The sequence below is a fragment of the Cryptotermes secundus genome, unplaced genomic scaffold, assembly GCF_002891405.2.
Source record: "Cryptotermes secundus unplaced genomic scaffold, Csec_1.0 scaffold967, whole genome shotgun sequence".
Classification (NCBI taxonomy): Eukaryota; Metazoa; Arthropoda; class Insecta; order Blattodea; family Kalotermitidae; genus Cryptotermes; species Cryptotermes secundus.
In genome coordinates, this window is record NW_019731236.1 from 245,784 (window position 1) to 267,706 (window position 21,923).

General features: G+C 41.7%; 1 protein-coding gene across 2 annotated transcripts in view; it reads left to right on the top strand.

Moving 5' to 3' along the window:
- LOC111866625 (multiple C2 and transmembrane domain-containing protein) overlaps positions 1–21,923 on the top strand; it is a 227,876-nt gene that overhangs the window by 108,807 nt on the left and 97,146 nt on the right. For both annotated transcript variants that reach the window (XM_023855754.2, XM_033752355.1), the window contains exons 4-5: positions 1,159–1,322; positions 9,164–9,281. In XM_023855754.2, the coding sequence (XP_023711522.2) occupies positions 1,159–1,322; positions 9,164–9,281 (282 nt within the window). The remainder of the gene's footprint in view (positions 1–1,158; positions 1,323–9,163; positions 9,282–21,923) is intronic.

The following is a 21,923-nucleotide window of genomic DNA, read 5'->3' on the forward strand; positions in this document are numbered from 1 at the left end:
AGATTACTGATGATGATGATGATGATACACGTCATAAAGGGTGAAATTTTCGATTGGCCATACTGCTTCTATCTGTGTACATTTATCTATGTACTTATCGTGTTCTGCTTGCAAGCGTTAATCTGTTCGCAAAAACGAATATATGATCCTGTAGATTCATATAGGGGATGAATTTTTCTTTACCTTTTCCACTTTAAACTTAAAATTCCCACTTATAATATTTTCTTTCTGATTTTCTGTTTCCTAATAATTATAATGCCCTTCACGTTAGCCGAGCGGTCAAAGGCATGTACCGTCTTCGCTCGCTCGGAAGCCGGGATCGTGGGTTCGAATCCCACATAAGGCATGGATGTTTGGTGTGTGTATGTGTTTATTCTGTGTTTGTGTTGTCCTATGTTTAGGTAGAGGCCTTGCGACGAGCTGATCACCCGTCCAAGGAGTCCTACCGAATGTGTAAGATCTATAAAAACCGAAGTGAACGGAGAAGTTCATGGAGGTAGGCATAGGCCCACTGGGGCTGTAGTGCCAGGGGGGGGGGAAAGTCAACATAAACGTTCATGCAATATAAATTTGCCTTATGAATGTACATGTATCGATTGCAAGTTTAAAAAATAGAACATTTGTCTGGAACAAGAGCGGATCAATTCTTTCTTACTTTCTATTCCACAACAATAAAGATTTATTTCAGCCACATAATTTAATTGCATGAACCTGTTATTGCTTTTCACTTTATAGGAATCTGAAAAACTGAACTCCTGGATCCTTGAGAATATTTCCTGGCAGCCTTAATCCTGTAATTACTTTTGAACTCTCATAAAATAAGACACGTTTTTACAAGCATATCTTTCGTTAATATTAAGTTTTTTTAATGCTAGCGGTGTGGGACTAAGTCCCTTGTACTGCGGCCACTTCTGGCCTATTGTACCAGCCCCAGATGATAGGTGAGAGTGATTGTGGAGCAATTGGTGGAATGAAGATTGGCAGGGGAAACCGAAGTACTCGGAGAAAACCTGCCCCAGCGGCACTTTGTCCACCACAAATCCCACTTGACCAGACCCGGGGTCGAAGACGGACCGTCGCGGTGGGAATTCAGCGACTAATCGCTTGAGCTATGGCGCGGCCCCTAATATTAAGTTTATTTTTGTTCGCTTCATGTAGATTGTTCTCCAGTCCGTCGACCGCCGTCCGCCGCCGAAATGGCATCCGGGGATTCCCCGAAACTCCAAATCAGAACCATGGTCAGTGGAGACCCCGCTAGCAGGACAGCAGCTGCCACACATTTTACTACCACAACGACCACCGCTCCACAGGAACTTGCTATGGTGAGTAGGCATCTGTTTCTCAGCCGCTGAGCGGATAATCTTCGAAACAAGTATTAATACTCGTAGAACTGGCTTGTTGCATTTTACTCCATATTAGTGTATCTACCGATGTTAGTAACACAGGATCTGTAACAATACAAGTGGTTACACGCCTGGTTCTCGCTTCGGAGTCCCGGGTTTAGAAACCGTACCAGCTCCATGGTATCACAACCTCGGCCCACAGTTTTGCTTAATTTATGACCAGGCACATATCTGAACTCATAGTCAAAAATGAATTAGCATTTAGCAACAGTTACTGCAAGTAGACATAATTACGTCACCATATGTATTTCACTTTCATCCATTCATCAATGGCTCTACAACCCTTTGTTGAGCCTTGGCCTCTTTTCAGTTTCTTAGTCCTATACGCAGTAGGTAGGACTCCTTGGACAGGGGATCAGCCCGCCGCAAGGCCGCTGCCTACACACAGGACAATACGAACACAGAATAAATGTACACAAAGACATCAATAACTTGAGCTGGATTCGAACCCACGATACCAGTGTTTGAACGGGTGAGAACAGTTGATGTCTCAGACTGCGCGACCACTGTGACAGGCATGCATTTCAGTAGGACCAGTTATTGTTTTCTGTTATCACTAGAGAACGGAAATATCGAGCGGGTTGGCGTAGCGGTAAGGCCCACATTCCAGATGCGCTCGGTTAGAAAGTCGTTCTGAACATCGGTTATCCAGACAAAGGCTCCTTGTGGTTCTCCTCAGCCTCTCTAGACAAATGCCATGACAGTATCTTAATTACACAAAGATCGGTTCCTTCCACACCTTCTGAAATTCATCATTAATTTGTAATCCTCCCATTGAACGCTTTCTGATATTGTTACTGACAAAGTCGTGAGATGACCAGTAGGATGTGAAAACATTTCCCGTGGATATTACCCATTTTATTAAACACTTCTCTTGATACTGTTCCCATCTCAGCGCCTAGATTTCAGTATTGCAGAAAGCAGGGAATTCGAACTGCCTGCTGTTTATACAGAATTTAAGCAGAATCCGTCAAATAATTCCTAGTTGCTTAATTAAATGGGCAGATGAACAGTTCGCGAATTTGACCTGACTAGTTCCATCGAAGCCTTTCCCTACTAGACTTGAAATGATTCTGACGATGGTGTATGCTGTACAAAACTATTAGGCTTATTTTGAACTCTATCCATCGTCTGGTATATCATCATCATCATCATCATCATCATCATCATCAGTAATCTGTCAAGACGACAGGTCCACAGTCTCTTTCAAAACAATTCCTCCACTTAATGCGATCTAGAGCTTTCTCCTTCAAATGACAGTATCCTCTTCTGTCCCCAAGGTCATCCAGCATCTTCTTACGTCTTCTTCCTCGTCTTCTTGTCACTTCTATCCGCCCCTCTATCTTTCCTTCGATAGCTTCTTTTAGAAGGCAGTTTCTGCGTAAAACATGACCAATCCAATTAGCCTTCCGTTTTCTTATTTCGTGTAGGACATTCCTCTGCTCACTGACTCTAATTAACACTTTTTCATTTCTCACATAATCGGTCCAACTCATCTTCTCCATCCTTCTCCACGTCTGGTATATATAAGACAAAAATCACAACGTTTCGGAGACTGGGTCTGTCTCCATCCTCAGGTGGATGTGACAGGATAGATGTACTCAGGTGGCCCGTTAGGAAGAGATAGTCTCAATCACTGGACCTTATATATACCAGACGATGGATACAGTCCAAAATAAGCCTAATAGTTCTGTACACCTTTCCCTACTGCTTTGTAATTTGACGTTACAGAACTGAGCAGTTCTTAGATAGTAGTTCTATGACGGAAGAAGTAGGTGTATAGGTCAAGTGATTAGCTTCATTCTCTATTTGTACAAAGACGGTATCTGTGTTAAACATAGCAGTATATGTATCGTATATATATATATATATATATTTATTTATTTATTTATTTTTCCTTGGCACTACAGCCCCAGTGGGCCTAGGCCTACCTCCTGAACTTCTCCGTTCACTTAGGTTTTTCTAGATCTTACACATTCGGTAGGACTCCTTGGGCGGGTGATCAGCTCGTCGCAAGGCCTCTACCTGTACATAAACAGATAAAACGCACACACACAAACTAAACATCCATGCCCTGAGTGGGATTCGAACCCACGATCCCGGTTTCCAAGCGAGCGAAGACAGTACATGCCTTAGACCGCTCGGCTACCGTGACCGGTGCAGTATATGTTTACCTGTTTTTTTTTAATTTATGGTTTCCTTAACGACGTCAGTAGATTTCTTAGGATGAGTAGTGAATATTAAATTGCAAAGCTTGTGGAAAGAGCTTACAAAAACCTTTTTCACGGACGTGATTCGAAAGAAGCACGCCCTTAATTCAAGTCAGATGCATCACCACTTGAGATGCAAGCCACGTAATAAGTAGGTCACGAATGAACGAATTTCTTTCTGTAAAATGCGATAGGATTCTTGTATCATTATTTTTAATTTACTGTTAATTTTAACGGTCCGTGTTCTGAGTAAACCCTGTCCATATGTGCTTTTTGTTAATTCCCTGTGTATTCAGCAGCAAAACAATGTTACATTTGTGACGTATATGTAGGCCTGATGCTAATAGTCACAACAACAGTAGATCATACAAGGAAATAAACATATGTACGTTGAATATGACTTAAAACTCCAATGGGAAATGAAACTTTGGAAAAGGCCTGTATATAGAGCATATAATCTGCACTAATTACAGGTTGCCTCTCAAAGCTCTTACGAACTTCTCCAGAGACGCGGTCCGCATCATTTCTTACTGGATATAGAACTCATTTATTAATTCACTGTCTATAATAAATCACAGCTATAATCTTTTCTGACATTTCCTGAATTAGTAATGCAATGTCAGTAAGTTGCTTTTGAACAGTAGCGTTGTATCAGCCTAAGTACGCATGAATCGTACCGCACCTTTTATATAAGCCACCCTTCTCTCTCTCTCTCTCTCTCTCTCTCCTGTTGCTCCCACTTTGGAGCAAAGGGCATCCGTGAAACGCTTTGTTTCACTTCAGTTTCTTAATCCTGTACACAGTTGATATGACTCTTTGTACGAGGGGTATCAGCCCGTCGCAAGGCCGCTACCTACGCAAACACAGAATAAACGCAGACAGACATCCATGCCTCGAATTGGATTCGAACCCACGATCCCAGCGTTCAGGCGGGCGAAGACAATTTATGCGTTAGACCGCGCGGCCACTGCCATCGGCTAATAGGCTTATCCGGTTTATTATTTCTTCTAAACAATTCTGTAGTAAATGTTGTTTGTACGAAATTCTAATAAGGAATGGCTTACCTTGCAACCAGATTGCTTATATAGAATATGATTCATGAATTAGTATTTTCAGACTATTGTTGATTTCAACAATCCATTCTCTAGTAGATTTATAAAGGTGAAATGTTTGAATGGGCTGGACACATAATACGTGCCAGCGAGAATAGAATGATTAAGAAAATGCTTAATACTAAACCAGAAGGAAATAGGAGAGTGGGAAGACCAAGGTTAAGATGGGAAGAATGTGTGTGGCAGGACATAAGAATTTTGGGTGTAAAGAACTGGAGGAATGTAGCATCGAATGGAGAAGAATGGCGAGCAATCCTGAGGAAGGCCAGGGCTCACGAAGGGCTGTCGTGCCAGTGATGATGATGATTCTCTAGTAGGCCTGTAACATTAATCTCTGTAAGTGTATTTAAGTATATTTATACCTGTATAGTATTGTCGCGTGTTTGCTAGGCAACGCGAAAAGAAATTGTGTGGCTTCTCGGATTAGAACGAATACCTTTATTGTACAGTCACTTTTATACTCACACTTACAGTTGTTCACTTATACGCCCTTTAGACGTTTCTTCTCCAATGTTACAACACACTCGCACGCTATTCTCAGTGAAGTGTCTTCTGCTCTAGTCGGATGAGAATTCTTCTCTTCTCTTGCCGAATACGAACTCTGCTGGTCTCTGGCCTACGTTAGACTGTTATAACTTGTCCTCGGACTAACTAGGGAATACCTTGTGAAAGGGTTTATTCCGCCCGCTGTTACGCAACGAAAAATTCATTGCTTGGATATTACTAGCTGTTGTATAGCAATGGATGCATTCTGATTCCTAGCCGTTGTCATGGGAACGTTGCTCGTTGCCTAGGAAATCAACCCTGATCTCCTCAACCATTCCGGCTTTCTGGCGGCACGCAACAATATATATATACATACATGTTGGGTTTATAGATTAAGAGTTACTGCTTGGGATGTCTTCCTTTCTTCGCCTAGTCTGGACAGTAATAATAAGATAAATGGCTACGCTAGGGACTGATTCGCTTGCACTTAATCCGGTCAGAATATACATAACTGAGAATAGTGATGCCTTCCAGTGTTACAATAATCTCTTCTAAATGAGCGGTTCCTATGAAAATGGGGGCAGCTAATGACACAGAGACTGTAGTTGGCAGATCCACGTACCAACAATGTTGCTGTCTGTAACCACCGCTTGCAGCACTACTGTGTTGCCATAATGGCACGCAGAAATATTGTAATTCTTTTGTAACAGAGGAACTTTCTTTCAATCCCGACTAAAATGGAGAGAAACCCAACCTACCGACTTCTTCTTATGAAAAATTAACTTGGTAGCCACCCAGAAATTTGTTTTCATTGCTTTCATTTCTACTTAAATTCGATTTGTTTGAATTCACTGGTATTGAAATTAAATCCTCTAAGTTATAGTCAATAACAAGACAAGAAAAAAGAAAGCAGCCTTCTGGGATTTGGCACCGTGTATATGTGGTGTTAACCGACGTTTCGGAGGAACGTATCGCCTCCATCTTCAGGGTAGAAGGAAAAATATAAGAAATCCGCAGACTGCTTTTATCGGTTCTCACGGTGTCCTCGCTTGCGGATTTCTTATATTTTTCCTTCTACCCTGAAGATGGAGGCGATACGTTCCTCCGAAACGTCGGTTAACACCACATATACACGGTGCCAAATCCCAGAAGACTGCTTTCTTCATAGTCACCGCCGTGAAAGCCTCAAATCTTACAAGATACACAGATAAAATTCCATAAAGCTACTTGTACGAGTTTTTACATATGGATCCGAAATTTTGACTATTATAAAAAAACAGGAAGCAGAAAATGACACTGCAGAAATGAAATTCTTTAGTACGGCAGGCTACACAAGAAAGGTCCAAGTAATTAATAATAAAATTAGGGACGAACTAAAGTTTTTAATGTAAATAATAACATTTTAAATTATGGGCGGAAACGGAAATGCCGCATTCTACGAATGGAAGACAGGGTACCTGCAAGATCATTTTAACATACAACCCAACAGAACGACGAAATATACGACGCCCAGAGTTAAGACTGAGGGACCAGCACGCTATGCAGACGGAAGTAGCAGACGAAACGTGGCCTAATCCATGATGATTATGATGATGAAAATATAATCAGCTTTCTAATTTTCAAGGATAGACCATCGGAACAAATGTGGTTTGTTGAGATATCTATGTAGTACAGTAATGCTGATAGACTCATTTTTCTGTAACAATTGCGTATACTGCATAATCGGTCAAATATTTTCACTCTTCTTCACAGTTCTAAATCTTCGTAATTTCAAGTCCCCGAACATGAGAGAGGAAACAGGGAAATGCCGGAGCTAGTATCATTATTCGCCAGAGTTGCTAAGTCCATGAAAGGGGGACGCGTTCTTCTTACTGCTTTGTTGTACACCGTCTGAAATGAAGACTTCCGCGCGTTGGTTTTCAAATGAATTGAAATTGATTCCGGTTAAATGCATGAATAGGCGTGATATTTCGTTCGTGATATTCCCGAGGGCTGTGTGCATAAATGAACTGACCCAATTGATTTCATCTGATACGAGTAAATACGCATGGCTACATATACATGAATACAAGTCAATAGATGTAAGGGCATAACATGAACAGATCTCTTGGGAAAAATGTTAGTATAATTAACTAACTATACTACTTACCTAACTAACTAACTCCACAGTGCTAAGTCCTTCTTGAGAACCTCTATAATGAGGCCTCTCGAGGGGTGCAACTGAATCTCATGGAGGAGATTTTCAGCATTTGTTATAAATGTGGGGGCACGCAGTGGCGTAGTTGGTTGAGGCACTATGCTACAAGCCGGAAGGTCGCGGGTTAGATTCCTGATGAGGTCATAGGATTTTTTCAGTCGACCTAACCCTTCCAGCCGCACTATGGCCCTGGGGTTCACTCAGCCTCTGACAGAAATGAGTACCAGGAATTAATTAAATAATTTTCCTGGAGGTTAAAGGTCGGCCGGCGCGTAAGGCTGACAAACTTATCGCCATTTGTGAGCCGATTGTCTAGATAATGTGAGAGCATCAACATTATTATAAATATACTCTTTCAGCTATATAACTCGCAAATTAAATATTTCAGGACATACGTTGATAAATTTTTTTTCCTGTTTTGGTATGTAGAACTCACGCCTTAAGTTTGTTCTCAACTGTCAGTTACACCCTGTCTACTTATGTTGTCCTGTAAGAGACATGTACCAACATTACTATCCCGATAGATGCAACACAATATTAAGCGGATATAATATTATTTAGCTGTTTTACATAAATATCTCGTCATTGCCACACTACAAGCCACTTAGCCATCTTTTTTGCTAGTGGGGTGGGACTAAGTTCCTTGTACTGCGGCCACTTCTGGCCTATTGTACCAGCCCCAGATGATAGGTGAGGGTGACTGTGGAGCAGTTGGTGGAATGAAGATAGGTAGGGGAAACTGAAGTACTCGGAGAAAAACCTGCCCCAGCTCCACTTTGTCCACCACAAATCCCACTTGACCAGACCCGGGATCGAACCCGGGCCGCCGTGGTGGGAGGGAATTTAAACAGAAGTCTATTTTTGAAACCTCTTGGAAGTGATCATCTGGAATAGCGAGAGCTCTCTCAGGCTACTCATTAATCAGACTGAAATTGGAATGAAATACCTCTCGAAATGAAATCTAGATCGCGAATACTACGTTAATGTACACGGTTTTATTACTGTTTTACAGTTACAGTATTGTTATTGTAGGGCGCCCTCTCTGACGAGAGCACGGGCCTGTCTTTTGTCAGAGTCATTGTCTGCAGTAGGTAGCGGCCTTGCGACTTGCTAATCCCCCCATCCAAGGAATCCTACCGACTATGTATAGATTAAGAAACTGAAAAAGCGACCAAGGTCCACAGGGGCTATAGAGCCATAGACAGATGGCGAAGAACTCGAAACAGCGGCACAAATATCCATTGCTGTTCAGTTAAAATGCTTATAGTTTTGAGGGATTTATGGCGGTGATTTTTCAGATTGTGGTCATCTGGATTCTGACTTCACATGGTCTTGTTGGTTGTTACCGATGTTTTGGAGGAATACGCTGCTCTTTAAACATGTCTTACCCTGTTCCCATGGGCCCTAATCGGGCTCCATATCCATTCCCACCTCTGTATATTCAAGACATTTTCCTGACTTACAGCAACCATGGAAATTGGAGCAGCATGTTTCCCGCAAACTTTGGTATCCACCTGCTGCCACAACCAAAGAGACCACAATCTGAATGAATGTGCAGTTTCACACGAGTTTTCAATGAAGTTTAATGTACGAACATAATGGAGGATGTAATCCATTTGACTCAGAACGCAAAGTATTTAATTAAACCTCGAGATGTACTTCTTTTCTTAAGTTAAGAGTCTGTGGTGTGATACGCCCGAGCACTGTGCCTCCCCGAAGGGCTAAGTACTAATGCAGTTCGTGTTGCTGCTTCAGCCTGCTGTTGTCGACGAGATGACCCGGAAACGGGAGTCGTCACTGCGTCAACATTCGTTCTTTGAGCTGCGCGTTCATCTCCGACGCGGCGTCAACCTGGTGGCCAGGGACAAGGGCGGTAAGTGAAAGCTACCTGACTGCTCTTCCCGCTGGTTAACTTGTTGCATTTCTTTCCTCACGTAGAGTCAGATGCAAGGAATGCAATTTATAAGATGTTTCCGGCGACCACAGTCCTTTCTACTTTACACGCACACGGGGATTTGGGTTTGGAACTCAAAAGCATTAATGGAAGAGCAGAACACTAAATAATTTCAGTGCTGATATCTTCATCATTCAGGGACTCCCAGAATTGTAAAAGATAATAATTGGTCGATAGTTCAGCCATATAAGTCTTAAACAGGCGTAAGAATGATACTGATAGACTGATCAATTCCACGGAGCAGAGTCCTTATTGAGAAGCTAGCAGCTCCTCAGATACACAAGACACAAAGCCGATGTGTGTATCGGTAAAAATCTAGAGTTGTTTTCGGGAGAAGTTCGGTTCGAATCTCAGCCGTGACTATGACTAAAGTTTTCTGTTTTTTTTTCTGCCCCTTCAGCCATATGACAGGACTGGCCACGACAGCTTCCAGGCGAATCCTTTCCAATTCGTTATTCACCAACCATCCTGCTATTCGATTCCATATAGGCCCTTCTCTGAGATACTGACAGCGCAAGAAGAATAAACCCATTAAAGTTATGCAAGAACGTCTTCACCCCCTCGTGCACTAAATTTGTGGGTTCGAATTCCACTCGAGGCACGAATGTCTGTGTTTGTGTTGTTCTGTGTGTAGGTAATGGCCTTGCGACGGGCTGATCCCCAGTCCAAGGAGTCCTATCGACTGTGAATGGGATTAAGAAACTGAAAAAGCGGCCAAAGTTCAAAGGGTGAGAGCGAGAGCGCGCGAGAGAGGGGGGGGGGGAAGGGGGAGAGAAACTATGAAAGAAAAAACCTTACTAAAAACCCTAAATGGTTCCTAATCTGAGCCACATGCATCCAGTGCACAACCTCTGGAACATCCAGAGTACAAAGCAGGAGTGCCAACCAGTATAGTCTGTTCGGAGTAGAAGAAGTTACAATTGGCATGTACCTTTGAACTTCATTTCTCACTAACAATTCGCAGTTTGACTACAGCCTTCCATTTCGTTTTATTTTCATCTTAAGTTTTCCCTTATTGCAGAATTAACTATTCGCTTTGTGGCCTCTAATAACGTCTTACTGTGCGATTGCTGGCAGAACTGCGTGCTAGCAGGACTTCGGGCTGTTAAACCTCATAGCGGTAAACCAGAAGTGTTAATTTAACTTTTGATATTTGCCAGTATGTGCACAGAAGTTTTATGTTTCTTATTTTGGAAGTGACTGAGCCATAAGATACAGCATATCTTTGTAATGAATTGTAAAACGGCCTCGTTTGGATCCAGTAAGTCTATGATTTCTACCCATTCCTCTCTCTAGTAGGTCGTTTTTCTTTGGGATAAAGACAGCCGGAACATGAAGCTGAGTCTTTGCCTCCATCTGATTCCGGAATAATAAATGTTAGCCTTACTTAGGAGTTAAAAGCGGGCGGAATATAAATCTGAAAATTTTCCTCCATCTTGTGCCAGAATTTTAACTTAGTATACATTTACCTTGGAAATAAAGATAGTCGGAGCATGCAGCTGACCTCTTGCGTCAGGTTGGTGCAGAATTTATAAATGCCCCAATTTTTACCAATTTAACGCACCCATTTTGTGCCGTATTTTGGAATGTACTGAGCTTTACCGCCATGTTCTCCAGTCGCCTTCATGAGACGGTGCTTAAGCTAAGAAATTCTTTGTGCAGGTACAATATTATCTAGTCTGTGACTATAGACGGGATTTGGTTTATTGAATACATTTATTGAGCACTTATATACTCAATCGGGACTGCAAGTAATTACAGCGCCACCGCTGATTTTCACAATTCACAAATCACTGCAGCACCCGCTAAGTCTTTCTCAGCCTGCTACATCTTCACCAGCCTTTCCCAGGCAACGGTTTCTAACAGTGGAGATTCTCAGCTTCACGCTCTCAGGTTCTATCTTCACAGCCTCACGTACAGAACTATCTCTTAACTGGGTCACCTCAGTTGTCTTCAAGAGAACTCCTCGGCACGGACCACGTAGAAAACACAGCTCCTCTATTGATATAGAGGTGTGTTTACCGCGCTCTTGCGTAGCAATAGTCGTGCCACGGACCTCAGAAAACACCCCATTTGCGACAGTACCTCTATTGTTGCTCTTCGCTTCCTTGCTGCTGGAATATATTTACCGAGCTGTTGTCTAGAAAGGTCTCTGGTATATTCTCCTATTTCGATGTCATCGCGTAGCAACGGCTCTACGTGCTATGTGCTAATTCTTTATCATAGCCTAAATAGAGATATAATTTGAAACAGCATGAATAGAAATAACCAGGACTTGAAAATAAACATTGAATAGAGTCAGTTGACTCATGCCGTGTTGCTTCTTCGATCATTTAAATAAGCCGTGTCGCTTTTAAAGGTAATGAAGTAACAGGGAAGAATTTGAGGTTTCAGTAGTACTGTGACATTTCTGCTGAGAACCAGAATCAACAGAGACAGCAGTTACCAGGGAACGACACTGCAAACACGTCCGTTGCTAGGGAACGGTTCTGTAAATGTCACTTTACAGCTGGTTACCGCAACGATGGAAACACCTCAACAATTGAGGAATTATGAGAATAGTTGTATTCTGTGCGGTCCGTGCCGGATGTACTTGTCAGAGAAGGAGTCCCACAACAACAGACCCGCAACAGTCTGACAATAACAAAAATCTGGCTTTGTGCCCCAGATGGAGTTTGACAGCAAGACCGGCTGGCCGACCATCGATGGTAACATAACTATTATTTTGATTTGTTTTGAGAGTCTTGAGACGGCTGTTAGAAGAACAGGAGGTTGGTGTGATGTGGCCTCCAACCTGCGACGATTTGAGCCCGGGAGCAGAGGAACGTCTGCTGTTAGAAGGCTGTAACCAGGCAACGCCTAGTGGAGACCGTGACCTAGAACTCTAGTCTGCTTGTGATAGAGAATTGCAAAGCATAATAACGAGTTGTATGTTGAAGTGTTCAGCATACCCAATAATCCATCCAGAACCCATCAATCTTCACTCAGTCACGTGACAACTGGTGTCAGAATGGGGGGCCGATTTTCAGTGGTCTATTCGTCTGGTATGGGGTTGACGAATTTTGGAGGGCGTCCTCGCTGGCATGTCCGCTGCCTCCAGCTTATGGGCCTGATCAACCAAGTGGACAGTAACTGCAATAACGTGCCACTGGCCCCCTTTCCTGAGCAGTCGAATTCATTCAAAATCTTACACGCTATTTCTTTAATATATTGCCATGATTTTAGTGACTGTAGACGGGTTTTGGATCGATTACCGAATTTATTGGACTGTTGGATACAGCGCGTGACTACGCTTTACAGTTCACTGCTACACTTACACACACACACACACACACACATCGCTTCCTACAGTTTCTTCTGTATTGCTTTCGTTTTTGTTGAGGCGATAACGCGATCACTTTCTAGCAATTGCCTAGCAAAAGCTGTTGTTTGCAGAACCATTACTTAACAGCGGCTGTTGTATAGTTGCTTATTTCGAAGTCGTTGGCTAGCAACGGATCTACAAGCCACAATATATTGTGACATGTTGCGCCAAGCCGAGCCCCCCCCCNTTCTAATGTGGACATCGCTGAGTTAAGTAGTCAACGAGCGAGTGTGTTATCAACAGTTCTCCAGTCAGCCGACTACAAGTTGGAGTATAGCAGCCGTCGCGGAAAGAAGATCCGGACGTAAGTGTGATTGTGCAATTGGGAGCGTGTGAGACAGTGATACCTAGCTCCCCGACTGTAAACGTGTAGCCTACTGAAGGCAGACTGAACTGATTTGCGCATAGGGTTATAAAGTGTGAAACCCCGCAACAGTGGTGACAGATTAATGCGATTAGGGTTATAAAGTGTGAAACCCCGCAACTGTGTGATAATTAAGTGTAGCCGATAGTTGTAGATTGTTCAATAAACCAGTTAACGATCTCTACGGCGTCTTCGGTAACGTAAACACGTTACAATATTTTAATGTTATCCTCCCATCTATACCCAAGTATCCTTTGTGACCTCTTACTTTCAGAATGTACAGCTGATGTTTGTATGAATTTCTCATCTCTTCTAGGCACACTACATGAGCCGCCTCCTTTATCCTCTCTCTTTGGATCACCCAAACGATAAGCTTGTTTGGTGAAGCATACAGAAGCTAAATCTCCATTATTCGCCTCCACCCATTCTCTACCCCCTTATGAATAAGATATATGTATATTGAAAATAGTGGGAAGGTATTCTGTCGATTGGTTGAAATGAAACATAAGTAAAAAGAAGAAAGGAAACCTTGCTTACAATTTACATTTGTACGAGCGTAACGATTGGAATGTCTGCCATTCTTCTGAAAGAAAATATTCCTTTTTTCGTGTATTTCGTTCAGACTTATACAGCATATGATACAGTACCACAGTCAATAAGTTCGTGGAATGGCCGCAAAGTGTCGTACGGGAATTTACTGCCAGTATGTTTCAGCAATGTTTTCAGCAGCTATATCAACGTTGGCAGACTTGCCTAGCGACCAACGGCAACTATTTTGAGGGCCGATGTGGATCTGCCTAAGTGTATGTGAATACCTTGTAATATGATGCGATAAAACCGTATTCCACGAACTTAATGACTCTACCACGTATAAGCCTAGGCACATTTCACTTATTGTGAAATATAGTTGTATGTTTAATGTAAACGAAAGCGTTCTCCTTTAAAGGAATCTGAACCTAGCAATTTGTGCTACTATTATGCTCTTTATGGATTTGAACAAATTTTGGAGAGTCATAAATTAGTTAAAATATATTTATAGGAATTTTGACTTGAAAAGTACAAATAAATCACAAATATTAAAATGACTCAGTTTAAAGAAAAGAACGTACGTATAACACACAGTTATTAATACTGAAATATATGATCCAGTTTATAACATAAATTTCAGAAATGCATAAAAACTCACTAAAATTAACCAAAGCGTACAATTTTATTTGAAACCACACTGAAATGAAACTCGAGCAAATTCAATGCCAGTACCCCCCCCATGCGTATTATATATTTGTTAGTTTTGTTTATAAATCATTTTTAATGCTTACACTCGCACTGGACGTGGGGAATATTTGTATTTCCTATATTTATTCATATTCTCAACATTTGTTCCTGCGGATGTGGATATTATCAAATACAAATATTTAATCAAAAATATTCATCCCTGAAAGCAAATAAATAAAAAATAACGAAATCCCGTGCACACTGATAGGTATGTTCCTCAGAAATATTCTTAAATGTAACATAATACTCGTATATACTAAAATTCCACAAATGCTAACCAATAGCATGGAAACTCCTGCGTTTGTTACTTGTGATTGTGCTGGTCCTAACGTTGCCAGTTAGGATCCTCAGACCCTCATCCAGCAGAACATCATGATCCGTTCAGCTGATTCAGCATGGTGAAATAGGAAAAGGACGCCCTCATCATCTGAAGAACGGAAAAGACAAGAGCAGCGTGTTAGACTAATCGCTGCATTACATCAAAAATTGCCCTTTTAAATTTTCTTCTTTACAATTGCTTGTATTTCTGTACTAGTTCAAGATCCAAGGATTTTTCTCGTGAAAATAAACTACAAACGTAAGCGGGCAATAGTGAACAGTAAGCATCATCATAGCTCAAGCGGTTAGTCGCTGGCTTCCCACCGTGGCGGCCCGGTTTCGATCCCGGGTCAGGTCAAGTGGGACTTGTGGTGGACAAAGTGGCGCTGGGGCAGGATTTCTCCGAGTGCTTCGGCTTCCCCAGCCAATCTTCATTCCACCAATTGCTCCACAATCACCCTCACCTATAATCTGGGGCTGGTACAATAGGCCAGAAGTGGCCGCAGTACATGGGACTTAGTCCCACCTCACTAGCAATGAAAAAAAGCATCATCATAAAGCATATTCGAAAGGGAAACCGGGTTCTGGAAAGTTGAAAAAGAAAGTTTGGACGTTTAAGAGTAAACAGGGATGGGACATGCGCATGCGTGGGAGAGATGAGAATGTTGCATACAGAATTTTTGTTTGGGAAGAAAATAGAACGTATCATTTGTGAAGTAGATAATATTAAATCGGATCCGAAATACATAAATGTGATGGTGTGAGGTAGATCCAAATGGCTGAAATCAATATCAAATGACGGACTTTTGTGAACACTTTAATGAAATTTGGGGTTTCTAGACTAACCGATCAATTATTAACTTCTCAAAGAGGACTCTACTGCAGTCGAAGATAACTGTGAAGTCAGCTCAGGATATTATGAACATTTTTATTGCCTGTTTATTTACAATCTTCTCTATAAAATACGAGTATTAAGTAAAGATATTTTGAATATGCGCAGTGAATAGTACACTTTGGAATGCTTCTGAAATACCAGAATCTAGTTGGAACTCCGCATTCGAAATGCATGTTTACGTGTAGGTTTGTGAGAGGAAAAATGTTACTGTAATTTTATAAAATACTGAGTTTGTTGAAATATTAGATGATTGATAAGTATTTTATAGCATAGATTAAGTTTAATCTTCTTTCTCCTACATTCTTTCGGAATCTGATACATTCGTGCTCTTGTCTTGGTTGCTGAGAATAGAGCACACTCCTACATATCTCAGTTAATCTGAGGGCTGTGTGTAGTGGTGTTCGTGCCGTCCACATCGATTCGCGTGTTTGTTGTGGAAGTAGAATTAAAAACAAAAAAAAAAAGTACGAATTGCTTTCACTGTCATTTTATAGGATGAAAGTAAGAAGCCTTACAACAAAAAGTAGCCTAAAAACGGAAACGGTATATTTGATTTCGTGAGTGTGGCTACGTTAAAGTTAAAGCCCTGAGGTCATATTGCCATAGTATTTTCTACACCTCAGATAATTCACAATGGTGGACATATTTTGAAGAATTGTTGTATATACAGATACGATATTTTCATGCAAATAACTGGGTAGAACTGGCTCTTCAGAGCTAGACTCACCCTCTGTATCAGTAGAAGAACTCAAGGAATGATTATTATATGTGACATATTAATCATTCCTCGAGTTCTTCTACTGATACAGAGGGTGAGTCTAGGTCTGAAGAGCCAGTTCTACCCAGTTATTTGCATATATATATATATACTGGAAAGGTTAGTTGCGTCGTTTTAAGGTACTGTAAATAGCTTCGTTAAAAGAGAGCGCCGTGGCAGGAAACAGATGACATCTGCTCGCGTCTGCCACATTTCAAATCTTGTTACACATATACAGTTTTTCTTTTTGAAGGCGCCGAAGTGTCTTACCGCCACGAAAGTGTCCAAGGACATGACGTAAAGTTTTCCGCCAGTGAGTCGGAAGGGCTTCATGGAGCGTACCACCATTATACGGATGCTGCGCTTGAACCCTTCCGAAGCCTCATACCACGGGCTCTCGTAGGCAGACCGCACGACACTCTCGCACTGCAATAAACATATGCGAGGGGGCTGTCAAGTGTTTATCCGGCGTGCAGTGCAGACATTTTCGGATCAAATTCACATTCAGTGGCTGATATTTTTGTAGATCTTCCATGTTTATTTATTTGGGAAAAGAATTATGCTTCATCATAATATTTTACTAACTATTATTATGTCTAATGCCAATGAAATTCAATGTTTTTAAAAGCTCAACGGAGAAAACAGGTACACTCCGTATCTTATGCAAATTGAAACACAGAAGTATGTAATGTCTACACTAAACGATATGATTTAAAGATTTATATCTTGTGTGACATAACGCCATGTAGTCAGGTAAAAGTAAACCGAAGTTTCGGAGAAACATATCGCTTCCATCTCCATGGTCTAAGAATAAGCCGATATTCCTCACCTAACTTCCTCTTCGACTTCGAAAATAGAGGCGATACATTCCTCCGAAACGTCAGTTAACTTTCACCGGACTACACAGCGCTATATCCCAAAAAACAGATCTCTTCATAACTACCACTGTGATAACCTCAAATCCTACCCTCCGATTTAAGTTTAAAATTCCTTTGCTTAGTTGAATTATAAAGCAATTTTTATTCTTCTTTTTACAAAACGTATGTTGTAAATTACAAGCCTCATTTGGTTTTATAATGCTCTACATTGAGTCGCCATGCTTCGCCTAAAGAACTCACCTGGTACTGGCTGTGGAAATGACTGTACAAGGAAACACGTCCATATAGAGGGAGGGGAGAGAGCAGCAGGGTTATTTGGTCAAGGCTTCAGGCCTGCCTGTCTATCTGTCTGTCTGTCCTTCCGTCTATCCGTCTATGGCTCTATAGCCCTTGTGGACCTTGACCACTTTTTCAGTTTATTAATCCATATAGAGTCGGTAGAACTCCTTGGACGGGGGATCAGGTCGTAGCAAGGCCGCTATCTACACACAGGACAGCACAAACATGGAATAAACTCACACAGACATCCATGCCTCGAGGGGGATCCGAACCCACGATCCCAGTCTTCGACAGGGCGAAGACGGTTCATGCCTTAGACCGCGCGGCCACTGCGATCGGCGGAGGCAAATAAACTCTTGTTTAATTTAAAACATATAATAAGTAAACATGGACGCAGGAATTCCGTCGAATTTAATTAGTGACATTACTTTTTGTCTCTCATCTCTAATAATTTGTGTTCTATACATGATAAAAACGCCGGTCACGGTAGCTGAGCGGTCTAAGGCATGTACTGTCTTCGCTCGCTTGGAAACCGGGATCGTGGGTTCGAATCCCTCTCAGGGCATGGATGTTTAGTTTGTGTGTGTGCGTTTTTCTGTGTTTGTGTACAGGTAGAGGCCTTGCGACGAGCTGATCACCCGCCCAAGGAGTCCTACCGAATGTGTAAGATCTAGAAAAACCGAAGTGAACGGAGAAGTTCATGGAGGTAGGCCTAGGCCCACTGGGGCTGTAGTGCCAACGGGAAAAAAATGAAAACATGATAACAAATCTGCTATTTTAAAGTATTCATTAGACATTTTGTATTCACATATTTATACAGCTTTCGAGGCTGGGTGGGGTCCCACTTTTGTGAGTTGCCCGGGCTCTGTCTGCCATCTCTTGGGCCCTGCATGGAAGTAAACATTGTGTCACCCTTGACACTTCTAAATCCCGCCACGAGTGTACTTAGCTACATCGTGCTATACTCTGTTGTGTTTGTCATCTGGAATAACTCTTTCTGGGAAATCAAAAGTCGCGACGGGGAGATCTTTTCCATATTTGGGAGGGCCAATTATGAATTTTGGTTCAGCAATAAGCTATTCTCATGGAGAATTTTCGTGGTTTAACTCAGTCCATAAAAGAAAATGCTGCAAGGGGATACTTCAGCATAAATCCGTGCTGCTTTCATTCGCAACTTTTGCCTTTCATCGTTCAAAATTTATTTATTGAAATTCTGTCAGTAAATAAATTAAACTGAATCAGTCTACAGAGTGAGAGTGCAGTGAGGTAAAACATTTCCTCTTTTTTACTGATTCAAAACATATTGCTATCCAACCTGTTACCCAGTGGGCACAAAAAACTCTTCTCAGGGGTTAAGCGACTGGAGTGAGAAGCTGACCTCTCACATCAATCCCCTACTAAGTTTCAGAATACGTGACGCTTTACTTCCAGACCCTCTGCCTGTACACTTTCATGGTTTGACGCTTAGATGTAAGGAAAATTATATCTTTGCCTGTATTAAAATAAAAGAATAATAAATAATTCATGAGTGTAAAGAAAATTTCTCATCTGAAGATGAGAGCAGACCCACTTCGTGGAACGTCGTGTACAGTGTACTGGTAGAATCAGTCATTAAGACAACTGTTTAGGAAGTCATTATTCCTACTCTTGATTGTCCCTGTGAACAGTAGATTTGTATCTACAGCACATGAGTATCAATACAAACCGTAAAGACTGAATTGAAAACAATATTAGGCTTTCCCCGGATATGTTTACTTCAGTTACATTTACACTGTGTGGCATACTCGTATTATGAAACTCCTAGTGCCCTTCTCTTGTAATTTGTCTTTCACAGCGTCTTAATAGTAAAGTGTCTGCACCTTGTCGTGGTAGTGGGGCTTGCGTGACTCTGTGACCTGGAGAGCTATGCCGGCGGTAGTTTAAGTACCAGCAGGATCACTCATGCCTGAAAGGTCAAAGGGTAGAGTCAAGACTAAGAGAGATACCCTGGTCCTCCAGGTCGGGGGTTGCGCATGAGGCTAACAACCTCAGCCTATAAAAAGAATTTTGTTCAGAAACCTAACAACCAGCCTTCGGGTCATCACGCGTGGGCCCATTCCTGTGGGAGCATTGCATTGTTTTTGGAGACTGGTTGCAGAGGAGGCCGAAGCTCACCCAGGGCTGTAGCGCCGAGTGGTAGGTAGGTAGGTGGGTAGTGTCCTGATAGTTATTACAACCCACACGTAACGGACAGTACCACGTCGCATGCGTAGTTTCGGTAGAGCTTCATATGATATATGCGGGGCCACATGTGCAAATTGGTAAGTAAAGTTATATACAGAATCTATCATGTCATTCTTTGCAGGATGGTTTCTGGACATTGTAATAAGTGAGAATATATACCCCGAAGACATACCTTAAAAAGGTACAGATATTTTAATTTCAACTTCCATGTTCATACTTCCATGTTTTACCGGTCGTGTGTAAGAAGAAGAAAAGCACAGAATAAATTATGAACCTCTTCATTTATACGTTCCTACAACGGTGCTTGAAATGTCCTCCATGTTCGCGGATACACATCTGAGCTAAGTGTGAAAAATATACCATGAAGCATTAGAAGATTGCAAGTGTACAGTTTGTCACTTGCAAATTGTTGATTACGGCGCCACGGTTCCTCTTTAGGCTAGATTGTGCTGGCACAGATCTTAATTTTCAATTATCCGCACAGAAAAAAAATGAGAGGATTAAAGTCAGACGAGCATTCAGGCCGGGAAACTGTAGCTTCAATAACGTGAACAATTCGGCGTCCAGGATAATTTCCTGATAGCATCTAAAGAACTTAACGATTGTAATGTGCAGGAGCACAGCCGTGATGAAATCACATGTGAAGACGCATATTGAAATACGCATCTTCTAATAGTCCCCTTAAATATTTTCTAGGAAAACGAGGAATCTGCTGTCACTATCTCGCGCCGGTGACATGAGAAGGCCTCTGAAGCAGTCGCCTAAAATTCCAGCCCAGAAATTGGGGGAAAACTGTCGTTGCTGAGTGTCAGTTATTCAGAATATGACGGCAGGTGCTAACATTTCCTAATGGCACATAACCACATACTGATTTTGATGTTCAGGAAGCATTCTGTAAAATATGGCATGCAATAATGGGACACTCATTATAGGCATGCTCCTGTGAAGAATAGGTTTGGAATCAGATATGCATATATCCTACTCTAACCTTATTTATATATAGATTCTCATCTCACATCCCTATCTTCATGATCCAACTAAGTTATAGGAGAAAGGAAAAACTATCCCTGTAACAGCCGTGGAGGTCCAAAGGGTCGTGAGACGTCGAGGCTGCCGCATTTTCTAGACAATAGGCTCACAGATGGCTGTGACGTCAGCCTTACTAGCCCGCCGCACTTTGCCCCGAGGAATATTCCTGGTACTCTTTTCTGTTACAGGCTCAGTCGAACCTAGGGCCATAGTGCGGCTGGAAGGTTTAGGTCATTTGAAAAATCCAGTGACTTAATTGGGAATCTAACCTGCGACCTTCCTGCTTTAGTATAGTGCCTCAATCAACTAGGATACCGCGTGCCCCCTCCCATGATCCTACAATTTATTATTTTATGAAAGCAAACAAGTGCAGTGTTGAATATTTGAATCCGCAAATTTTAATTTAACATAATTTTTGGCTGGGCAAAGTAAAAGTATAGGTCGTGAAAGTGGAGTACATTTCAGAAACACGTGCTTTAAAACTAACACCTAAATAGAAAGAAGTTAATAAAACGTTTCAGTTCGAGCTGGAAACACAATATTATGGCTGAGAAGTGTGTTGGCGTGACATGCACGAGATAATTTCATTTCGAAATTGATATCTCTGTTTGTTTTGTTTGCCTTGATGACAAGATAACGATAATGACTTCTAAGCAAGATTTACAGCATCAAATTACCGAATATGAAAGAGTTTATTGACTTCATAGCCAGAACTTAGAAATGTTGTAGTACGATTGACAACAAAAACACATATCCTCAGAATTACTGTGTTTTTAGTCTTTTCCCATCGTCCGGTATTCTAGAGACTAGAGAACACGACTTTTCGGAAACTGGATATGTTTCCATCCTCTGGTAAGTGGGGAAGACATCTTCACGGTTGGGTCCCGTAGAAAGAGCTGGACCAGTGCTCGAGATTGGTTCTTTCTAAGGGACCCAAGTGAGTAGGCGTCTCCCCCTCACCAGAGGACGGAAACAGGTGCAGTTTCCGAAACGTATTTAGGAGCGTAGGTTATCCGTTTCGAGAAGGTAAATATCCTTAACGAAACTAGGTACTTAATTTGTGCAGTCCTTCGTATAGCTCTATTACGAGTATATTAATATTTAATAATTGTTACAAGATTTCAAGATGAATGAATGAATGTATAAGGGGTGGGCCTTCTGGGTCCTTACACCGCGACC